We start from the raw sequence: 11450 nt of genomic DNA, 5'->3' as shown, positions 1-11450 counted from the left end.
AAAAACATGAATTTATGTGTATTTACACATATTTTGTGTATCACGGCTGTCATTTTACCTAGTCTGTCAATGCACTTTGTAAACTCTGTTTTTATAAGGTGCTATATAAATAAAGTTATTATTATTGTAATTATTATTATTATTTGTTCTTAATGTCTTTCCTGGTTAAGTAAAGGTTTAATACATTTAAAAATTTAAAAAGAAAAGCTTTATTAAAAGCAATATTCCTTAGATTTATGACATTTCCCACTGATTTTTTAAATGTTTTTCATGCACAAAGTGAAACTGTGACTAAGTGTAGCTTTTACACAATGTGGAGTCAAACAAGGCTCGATACAATGTCCTTTTTTATTTTAGATTGCCACCACTATGCCGATGACACTCTGTCTGTAAATCTGGCCTCTTTGTCAGTTTTTGTAATTTAAGTTAAAGCAACTTTTTTACAGATCTAAAATGAAAAAATAAATAAATAGCAGAGCTGCTACAAAAAGGACAGAGGTTTTAAAGCTGGTCATAAGGGGCAGGTAGGGGCTGTTAAAGTGAAAAGGTTCATCCTCTGGGGAGCAGGAATGTGCTCAGTGGAAGCAACATTAGCTGCTAATATCTTTAACAACCCAAGCTGACACATGAAGAGTGATTGAAGTGATAAAAAACAAAGAAGAAAAAGTGAAAAAAGATGAAGTTACAACAGGTGGAGTGATGGTATCAGACAGTGGCGGTCTACCTGCTCTCCAGATACAGCGGCCTCATACGGCCCCCGGCTACGAGCCTGATCCACGGCCGCCACCACGGTAGCCACCGCCACGCTCTTATCGTCCTGGAATACATGCTCGTCCTGACGCATTCACAGCACATCAACACATCAACACATGTTCACTCTACAACCAACACACAGCCAGAGCTGGGCCAAGGCACTGTTTCACTTCATAACATTCACAGTTAGTACAGTTATTGTATACTGTTGGCCCATTGTTCAGTATGCATTCACTTTGCTGCAGTTGTATTCTTTAGATTTCCTTTTATCAAATGTGCTCAAGCTCAAAAACACCATAATCAAGTCACACATTTACACACTCATCTGGTCACCAGTTTGGTTTCTTGCTTTCTTGAATTAATGACTTGGATGCTGATTCAAAGAAACTGTATTGTTTTAATCGGCCTGCATGCAGGTTCACATAAAAGCGTCAATTCAGCTCCACCTTCCTCACCTCTCTGGTGGCGGTGACTTGCTGCTCCCAGTGTTTCTCCATATGAAGCTGGGTGGCGCTACTCACACTGGTCATGCTGCTCATATGGGTGTAGCTGGCTTCAGCCGAATAGTCGCCCTGCTTCCAGGGTGGCAGGACCTCAGCAGAGGCAGATATCTACAAGAGGAAGGCACCATGATGATGGCGGTTACCATGAGTACTACATGTGTTGGAAGTGCTTCGGAAGAACCAGCTTGTGTGTACAGTGTTTGAATTTATTAATGAGCCAATCTTCATTTTACTTTAGTAAAATTGTCGTAGCTATGGTGAGTTTGGAAAATGTCCTTAACCTGGATGTGAACTTTTGTTCTCACCTGTTTCCTGGTCATCAAAGGAGATTTAACCGGTCTGATGGGAGAGATAGACAGTCTGGCGGAGGGAGACACGGGTCTACAGAGGACAAGATTACAAGACACAATGTTTCCCGTTTGTAAAATTCAAACGTGTTTCAACATGCCAAGACCCTGATCATTTCTGTCACTTTCCTATCATGTCGTTATGGGTCGCTATCTTGCAAGACTGAGTCAGTGGTGGCGGTTGTACCTGACAGATGCGGGCGTTGGCCCTTTCACATGTCTGACAGGTGAAGGTGACTGCTGGCGTCCTCCCGTCATCTTGGAAACATAGGACGGTGGGGACTTGGAGGTCGGCTTTGGGGGAACCCGCGGAGGGGTTTTGTGAGCCAAATGCTGAGTCATCATTCCTCCTTCTACGTGCATCTCCATCATGGTGGTGGCTTGGAAACTGGCCTCCATCTTCTGGAGGAAAAAAAATACAATATAAGTTGTATATTGTGTTTTAATGAACTCTGTAAAAACGAATTAAACCTTAAATTAACCTTAAATGTACTTTTACAAGATTCAGTTTTAACATAAAAACACCACAGGAACTGCGATTAATTAATGAACAAATCCAGGTGTTTTTTTTATCATGTCTCACCCTCTGCACTCTTGTCTGGGAAGTCTCCATCTGGGATGTGGACACAATAGTCTTGGTTTTCTTTGTAGGTACAGCTTCCTCACCTGCAGCATAAACACACGTTAGGTTGATGTGGATACAACACTAAACAACAACTCAATCAAGACTACTCATGTTTTCTGATTTGGTTAAAAGTTTACTTATAAATTTCATTTCAATCTTAAATTACAAATGATAGAAAAGGTCTGCGGTCCTCACCCTGAACCAGCAGTTCAGCGGTGGAGGTTGCACGCCCGCTGCTATTGGTAGCAGTCACAGAATATGTCCCAGAATCCTCTGGGAAGGCCTCTGCGATCAGCAGACTGTACAGGTCGCCCTCCTGGAGGATCCTGAAGTCAGCTGAGCTCTGGATCTCAGCTCCCTCTCTGTAGAACTTCACCACAGGTGTTGGGATTCCTGTCACGCGGACATCCAGTCTCACCTGGCTGCCCTGTCTCACTGTCGAGCTCTGCAGTCTCTGAAGGAAATTTGGAGGCGCCGTCTCGGCTGCAGAGACAGAAAATGGTTTTAATGAATTCATGTTTTAAAAGAGTCATAAAAAACCTTTCAAATCTTCAAACTGAATAAAAGAATTGAGCTTGAGAGCTGTACCTGAAATCATGGCATACACAATTGTGTCATCTGCATAAAAACATACATTAAAGTAGTTTTTTGGTCTGAAACTAATTATTATTTTCATTATTTTCATGATTAGTATCTCAATTAATCAATTAATGTAAAATGTAACGTCTTCAAACGTCTTGTTCATTCCGACTAGCCATCCAAGACCCAAAGATATTCAGTTCAGTTCAGTTCAGTTAAAAAACCAAAGGAAAGCAGAACATCCTCACATGGGAGAAGCTGGAACCAGGAAATGTTTGCTTGAATTACTCAAAGGTCCAGAGTGTTTTACAGATTTAGGAGGATCCAATGGCAGAAATAGAATATAATACTCATAGGTATTTTTTTTTATCCATTCATTCAAAGATGAACATATAAGAATCCAAATATAAGAATATAGAAATGTACAGATAAATATTAAATTTAACCCCTGGACTCTCTTTCACACATTAAAGCTAGTTTATTATGAGCTAGTTGACATGTGGAGTTTTGAAACTGAGGTCATGAGAGCCTTACTGGTTCAAGTTCAAGTTGTTAATCGCTTAATAAACTTGAGATTCCTCTTAAGGAAAGCTATGCTGCAACAGCTGCATCTATATCGGTTTTATCACTGGATTAAATAACAGGCCGCGCCCCTCATCTGAGAGCAGGATAAATTTAGACCCAACTGAGGAACAGAAAGACACAATTTTTAACTTTTACTCATCTATGGAAAGTGCAGATAGAAGTGATTGATTACTTTAAGATTCATATTTCTATCACTTACAAACTTAGTCTTGTTGAGGTTGTTTTGCATCTCTTTGTATTTATTTTAAGTCTCTTTGTGGTTGTTTTTAGCCATTTGATTGACTTCCTAAACAGAAATGTTCCTCAGGCTCCTGGGTCTGTGCCCGGTAGAACCCGTTTAATGATCTTTTCGTGAATAAAAGTTACCCACAGCGAGCGCTCACCTGTAACAAGAAGTTCAGCGGTGCTCGTGGCTTGTCCAGCGCCATTGGTGGCTCTGACGGAAAATCTTCCGCTGTGTGCGGCAGTCACAGCGGGGATCCTCAGAACAGCGCGGCCATCGCTGAATGAGATCTGAATGCCGGGCAAAGCGCCGGCGGAAAGAACCTGGCCATCACGAAACCAGCTCACCTCAGGAACTGGAGAACCTGGAGAGGAGAGAAGCCAAAGATCCTAACTTACTGATGTGATACTGAGAGGATAGACATCTGTTTGATCATACTAACTTAATCTAAGGAGACATTTAGCCTTTTCAACTCACAAAACACCCTCAGTGACATCCTGGTGAGACTGTAAAGCATGCTAACCATTGATAGCCCTGCTATTTTAAACAATGGAGCAATTTATACTAAGATTAGCCAGCAAGAAATCCTAAATGTTACGTTAAATTATTCTGGTTGTTCTTTTGCTAATATCTGTTAGCTACCTTTATTATCAGCTGCGTGTGGTTACTGCAACTGAGATCGCTAACTGCTGCTAAATAACTGCTAATAAATAATTTACATTTCTATTTCTACACCTCTTCAATAAACAACATCAGACAGTTGAAGTTGCTGGAAGGTGAATTTCTGTCTCTTTTGATAGAGTTAGGTAAGCAGATAGCTAAGCTACAAACAGCTAACACATCATCAAACACGCTAGCAGGCTGTTGCTACCATAACACCACAATAGGCTAGCACAATGTAAATGCTCACTGTTTGTCGGTAGCAAAACTAACGATAAACACCACATGTTACACTGACTATGCTGTTTTGTGGCTACTCCTGCAGTCTCTGCTTCCAGTTTTTGTGCTAAGCTAGGCTAAACACGTCTTGGACTGTACTGGACGCACAGACATGAAAAATGTTCCTTTAAACAAATAATAAACCTACAAATTGACTAAAACCAGCATTACTAACACTTTTAATTAGCTTGTAAAGTAATCCTGGCTTTAGCGTCCATTACACCAGGAGACATTCAGCAATAATAACATGCAGTTTAAAAGCCAACAGGAATCAAATGGACTGTAACGTTCTCTAGAGGTTCTCTAAGCAGGGTTGCATTAACTGCATTACTGCATTAAAAAAAGGGTAATATTTACACTGACATAGGCCTACATTTTTGGCTGAATCTCTCCATACAGAATATTCTGGAATAAAATCGGAGGTTTCAGTTCAGTCATAAAGCGTCCTTACCACTAACTTGAGCCTCGAACGTCGCGGCACTACCCTCAAGTGCCACGACGCTCTGCAGCGGCTGCGTGAATGTCGGCGCCTGTGTTGACATGTTGGTCGGCACCCTGCGGACACGAGAGACAAACTGTCAGAACAAAACACAAAAACAGCAGAGAACCTTCAGGATTCAGATAAATTCTCATTCATCCTCCTTTTATATATTCAGGGAAAAAAGTTATAATTTCTTTATTTACACATAGTTATCAAATGATAACATACATAATCATCTTACTTTTTTATTTAATTACACATTTACCATGAAGGAAGGTGAAGACAACAGAATATTTTACTTTACAGACTTGATGTCAATTAAAATGCCAAAAAACTGTCTAATTACTGGAAAACATTGTCTAGGAAAACACATTTAAAAAAGGATCATACCGCCAGTTTCCCACATTTCCAGTGTCGTAAACAGTCCCAACATCTCAAAATGTTCACTGCCATGTTTTATTGATTAATAATCCTGTTGACATATGATCAGATAATTCAGATTTAAAACAGATTTAGCTCCTCTAACACTGTCGGACTTGAGAACCAGAGAGATCACCGTCTTCCCTGTCAGAACTTGGAGCCTACGTTACCCACAATGCAACCCGACCTCCAACAGTTGGTGTCATTTATCAGACTTCACACAGATCCTACTGGAGACGCTAAAAACCTTATACAACTTATTTCACATATGCAGTAGAAACTTTTCATTTAATTTACTTTTGTTTCAACAACATTTAACATTTGACAACTTTTATTGTTAAATGTAATAAAGTTTATTTTTTTAATTCTTTAAAAAACTATGATACTCTAGTATCATATCGACACTAATGTCAAACATTTTAAAAACGATAACCAGTCTTACTCTGAGTTTATTGATGATACTGTAATATATTTATAAAAATCCAACATATCAGACATTGTCAGAGCTACAACAATTGTGTCCAGAACGTATTTCCATCGTTGTTCCAACTGTAATAAAGACCGACACAGGCAATCAATGTATTAAAAAACAATACACTAAGAAGTGTTAAAATACCATATGAATGTTGTGGTTTTCTGTGCTCTTTAAAGTCTGCAATATTAAATAAACTACTTTATTCCATATAAATTAGTTTAAAAATAAAGGTTTTGCCATGAGATATCACAGTTTACTGTTACGTGAACTGTATTTAACCTATTTATAGTTGTTATTGACGTGGTGTGACAGTTTGACAGTGTATGAACAAACAACTGATAGTAGAAAATGAACTGAAACCTGCTTGAAGGACTGAATCCTCTCCTGTTCAAACAACTTCATATTTTTATGTTCAGCTCTAGAACCAGAAGCATTGTGAGAAACTACAAAGTGGCAGACACAGAGGTCCATGTTCAATATCCTTCATACAGCAAATGTCTCCTTTAAATATGACAATGATGTTTCCTGAGCTCTTTCAATCGCAAACATTAACCCAAATTCAACCTAATCACTGTGAATTCTGCGCAAACCTTTTGTCCAATCGTAGTTTCACACAAAATGTTGAGCCGTGCGTCACTGGAACAAGCAACTATTTTTTAAATTGTCACTCACTCACACAATTTCAATGGGAAAATGCCTAAAAACATTGCAACATTCATCGCAACGTTTTAGAAAAGCTGCTGTGAAATCAGGTTTTTTGGGCAGCAGCTGCTGTTTTAGTTACCTGAATTTGCACCAAACCTTCAAATCCACTGAGCTCACTTAAATTATGGAGATTTTGTTGCTAAATGATGGCAGAGAAATGGAAAGTCATAAGATTTTTTGTAAATAAGGCCAGATGTCAAACCTCAATACTTATTTGGTACCAATAGAAATGTGTCTGCAACACAAGAACTGAAAGAAAGAACTGATTTCTTATTTAAGTCTTATGTCTGCTAGAGTCTATTTTGTATTTAGACAAACCTCATGTACTGATTGAATTTAGATAACATTTCTTTAGTTAAATGAAAGAAAGAGTTATGCAGAAAAACATAATACACATATATAATAACAATATATTGATATTGTCAGCTGCTCACTAACAGCAAAGAGATGTTTGAACTCATTTAGAAACAGAGTTAATTTACTGTTACACTATAAAACACTATTCTTTAAATATAAATTATTTCCTGTGTTTTCTCTCTGACAGCTGACCTGCTGACAGCGAGACCCTCGTTCAGATCGTCGGTTTGATCCCTTCAGGTTTTATTTTTAGGAGCTTTGTCCCTGGAGGTGGTCCAGACTCCACGGGGTCTGGCTGATAAACCACCAGCTGATCCACCACAGAGCTCAGAGCGGATTAAAACACCTGTTTAACCCCCGACGGGAACCGGTCTTAGGTTTCAGATCCAGTTCAGTTTCTGCTCGTCTTCAGGGGGTCGTTCAGTTTAGTTTGTTTAGATTTTAAGAAAATTAATGTTTAGATTTTGGTTTTTATTTTCTGTTTGTTTTTTTTTACTGTAAAAACATAGTTGTGGTTGTATTAATTATATTAATTATAAGCTCAGAGATGCAGACAATACAAACATTTAAAACACTGAGATTCATTCAGATATCAGATTTTATTTTTGAACTTTGAAGCCCAAACTGAAAAGTTAATGAACAAATCCAATTTAGTTCTATTTTGCTTTGTAGTTCATATTTTAGTTTAGATTTAAATTTTTACTAATTGTATTTTTTTCCAGCTAAAATAAAAGCATTTTAACAACAGCCAACATTTACCAATTTCATAAAATAAAACCAATAAATGTCAGTGTCTGAGCTAATGGGTCATCATTTCAGTGTAAAGAGTAATTGAATTTTAGGCATTTGTTTAATAATTCATTTTAATTTAAATGTATTATTTTTATTAACTGATGATTGACCAATCTTTTCCAGCTTTATTGGAAAGATGGGAACAACTGAGACAGTCCAACCTAACAGAAATAATGACGTCAATCAGACAAACCTTTCAGCTTATCTGAAGTTTAAATTGAACCAACAACATACTGGGACCTGGACCAACTGGCCGGACTGCAACTGGTATCGTAAACCCTCCAATGCAGTCAATCAATCTTCACTGAACATTTAGACTGGAGACTCTGATGAAGATCTTTTATTGGCTCTGATTTGACCTACTTGGACCCTTTTGGGCTCGACCCGACTGGGTTGGCTTTGATTTGTCCAGGTTGGCCTTGAGCAGCATCTTATTTCTATCTGGTCGGTCCAGGGCTTCGTTCAATCTGGAAACGGGGAGCACTGTTTTGCTGCGGTTTCCAGGTTGAACGAAGCGCAACCGGCTCTAAAAGTATCTTTCTCCTGGTTGGTGGGTGTGTCAGGTGTTACCCAATCAGCAGCGACGTGTAAATAAACAACAATGTATTAAAAAAGTGTTCAACGCACCACTGATTATATTTAAATACACACTTTGCAACCTTTTGTCGGGGCTGAACGCACTCCTGGTTTACTTTAAATTGAATTGGTCCCAAGTTGTTTCCCGTTTGTCTCTGATTGGCCCTGATTATTTCCTGGTTGTCTCTGATTGGCCCTGGTTGTCCCTGTTTTGTGTCTGATTGGCCCTGGTTGTCCCTGATGTCTCTGGTTGTCCCTGTTTGTCTCTGTCCAGCTAACAGTAGCAGCAGCTGTTTGACACCACGTCGCCACAAACTGACGAGCTGAGAGCAGGAAACTCACATTGTGGTTATTAAAGGTTATAAAAACACCTCCGATTGGTTCAGTGTGAACTTCCTGCAGCATCCTCCAACTGAGAAACATCAGCTGACATTTACAGAAACGTAAAAGAGACATAATGTCCTATATTACAACATTTTAATCTTCTTAAAGCAAAAATATTTGTGTTTAAAATCAGTTGAAGCCATTTATGTTTTCTAATGTTTGTTATATTACAGTTGTTCTGTTTTACTGAAATGTGAAGTATTTAGTCTATTTTAAAGTTATTATACTGAAATAATGAATCTATTGATCTATTAGTAAATGATTAGAAATGTTATTGGCAACTATTTTAAAAATGTATTAATCAATAATTCTCTGGCTCCAGTTTAGTAAACTTGAAAACTGCTTATTCATATTTACCTGTTGTTTGTCATCTTGGGCTTTGGGAAACTGTGTTGGTCATTTTATATCTTCTGGACCAAACGATTAATCAAGAAAGCAGTTCCATGATTAATTGATTGATCTGATTGACCCATCAGAGCTTTCCACATTAGCTGCAGACATACACATACAGTATGTTTCTGTGCTCAGACCTTTGTGTGTAACAATGACGACAATTAAAGGAACTTTATCATTTTAGCCTCCAGACAAATAAACACAATTCATAGATAATTATTATAATTTCATGTCCACCTTTAGTTCTCAGAAACTACATTTGGACCATTTACAGGCACAAATTATGTATCTTCAATATATCACAATCAATTATTTACTATTTAAATAACCACAATTTCCATTATGTATATTTTAAAGCAGCAACCAGAAACTTTCATTGTGTGTTGATTCTGGTGACCCCTGTGGACAACAGTGGTAGTGTTTCTCCCGACTTGTTTCATTGATTTCAAGGGGAGTCCGACCTGTGGCAGACATTAATAATAATAAATCTGATGGTCTCATTTGTTTATGAAGGTCATATTGTATTAAATATAATATAAATATATAAAAACACTGAACACATTACAGTTATTTTATTATTAATTTACCCCAAAAGGAGGCTATTAAACACCTGAATACTAACGAAGGATCCATTAAAATATCAATAATCTGCACCAGAAAACATTTACAACTTAAATTTAATTTAATTTAAACCCCTTAGCCTGATTATCACCATAAATAATCATTAATAGTTTTATCCATTAGTTCAAATTAGTGAGTAAATGAAGAAGAAAGTCTGCGTCCCATAAAATCTATTTAATGTGTTAATTAAGATAATTTAGGGGTTTTAAGAGGTTTTCAGATTCAACCCTCCAAAAACACCTTTTCATTGACTTTAATTTATACTGAGGAGTTTTCTGTGTGTTTTCAGGGTTAAACTGAGGATTCATTCAGGAGATTTTAACCACAAAAAGCAACAAACAGAAGTCACATTTTTATCAACACCAGCTCACATTTTAAAGTCTGTCTGTGTTACAGTTGTGATTTCTACAAAACCTGCAGACTCCTGTGAGGAAGTTACAGTCATTATCAGGTTCCTGCAGCAGTTAAATCAGGTTTCTGAGAGTCCCTGAACACGACGCAGACCAGATCTGGTTGCAGCTAAACTTAATCTGATGACTCAACTGGATGTTAAAGAAGTGACAGGCGGAGGTCTGACACTCAACAGTCATCTCAGTTTATTTAAAACCGAATCAGCCAACAGGTTTCTAACGCGGTTAAAGGTGTGAATTTACTCAAATACTGGAGTTTATCCATCTTCTGCATCTTTATACTTTTATTTCTCTACATTTCACAAACATTGTACTTTTTACTGCACAGCATTTATCTGACAGCTGAAGTCACTGTTCAGATTTAGATTTTTTTTATCCGAAACAGTCAATCATCTTATTAAATATGACGAATTGTTGTAGTTTAAAAGTTTAACACTTAGTAATAGTAGTCCAATAATAAACATACATACAGTATAATAGTGTAAAACTGCTTTGTAAGCTTTATTCATTGCTTTAGTTGACCTCTGCCTCACTATAAAGCAGAACTTTTACACTGTGATATTAATACTTCACTAAAGGATCTTATTCTTTATGTGTCAACCTTTTTTAAATCAACCAGTTGTTTTCCTTTCAGCTTTTATGTTGCGACAGGACAAAATATTTTATATAAGCGTACTATTTGTTTGCTGTGTTTTGTGTTAGCGACAGAAAAGCCGAACTTCTCTTTCCTCTTTTTTCCAAGTGTTCAAACAATAAAAGCATTTTAATACAATAAACAAAAGTACTTGTTGAACATATTCAGATTAACAGGACTTCCCCCATAAATGAACTGAATCATCAGTCAGTCACAGACGAATCATCGGCTCAAACAGGCAGATCAGAGTCAACATGCTGAGGATTTAGTTCAGCCACTCAGAGAGTTTTATATCTCAGCACCTTAAGAAGAAAACCACCAACACATCACATATTCTCACATGTGACTTTTCTTTTCCTTTTTAATCTTTGTTCTGAAACGTGCTGCAGATCAGCCAGAAGAGTCTCTCACTCTTTAAAATAAAAACTAATAAACCTTAATGACACTGCAACAGCTGTTCACTCTCCTCCAAAATAAAAGCCTCACTGATGAGTCCCTGCTGTCAGTCAGACACTTCCTCCGCACAGAGCTCTGTGTAATGTAACGAGGGGGGGTTTATCTAACACAGGACACCAAACGCTAAAAATAACAGCAACCCCCCGCCCCTGCTGCACCCCCCCCCACACACACACCTCAGTTTGATTGACA

At 37.7% G+C, this 11450-nt stretch overlaps 1 protein-coding gene across 33 annotated transcripts in view; it reads right to left on the bottom strand.

Annotated features, from left to right (window-relative positions):
• ttn.2 (titin, tandem duplicate 2) overlaps positions 1 to 11450 on the bottom strand; it is a 212218-nt gene that overhangs the window by 200103 nt on the left and 665 nt on the right. For 32 of the 33 annotated variants that reach the window (XM_035676170.1, XM_035676193.1, XM_035676176.1 and 29 more), the window contains exons 2-8: positions 5006 to 5109; positions 3776 to 3979; positions 2424 to 2711; positions 2187 to 2269; positions 1791 to 2005; positions 1562 to 1637; positions 1209 to 1364 (exon numbers count right to left, since the gene is read on the bottom strand). In XM_035676170.1, coding sequence (XP_035532063.1) covers positions 1209 to 1364; positions 1562 to 1637; positions 1791 to 2005; positions 2187 to 2269; positions 2424 to 2711; positions 3776 to 3979; positions 5006 to 5096 — 1113 coding nt within the window. In that variant the 5' untranslated portion in view covers positions 5097 to 5109. The remainder of the gene's footprint in view (positions 1 to 1208; positions 1365 to 1561; positions 1638 to 1790; positions 2006 to 2186; positions 2270 to 2423; positions 2712 to 3775; positions 3980 to 5005; positions 5110 to 11450) is intronic. The other variant, XM_035676171.1, reaches the window with a different exon arrangement.

The sequence above is a fragment of the Morone saxatilis genome, unplaced genomic scaffold (assembly GCF_004916995.1).
Source record: "Morone saxatilis isolate NCDOM2014 unplaced genomic scaffold, NCSU_SB_2.0 Contig5, whole genome shotgun sequence".
Lineage (NCBI taxonomy): Eukaryota > Metazoa > Chordata > Actinopteri > Moronidae > Morone > Morone saxatilis.
The sequence above is the reverse complement of the archived record's forward strand: the minus strand, read 5'-3'. Positions and strand labels throughout refer to the sequence as shown.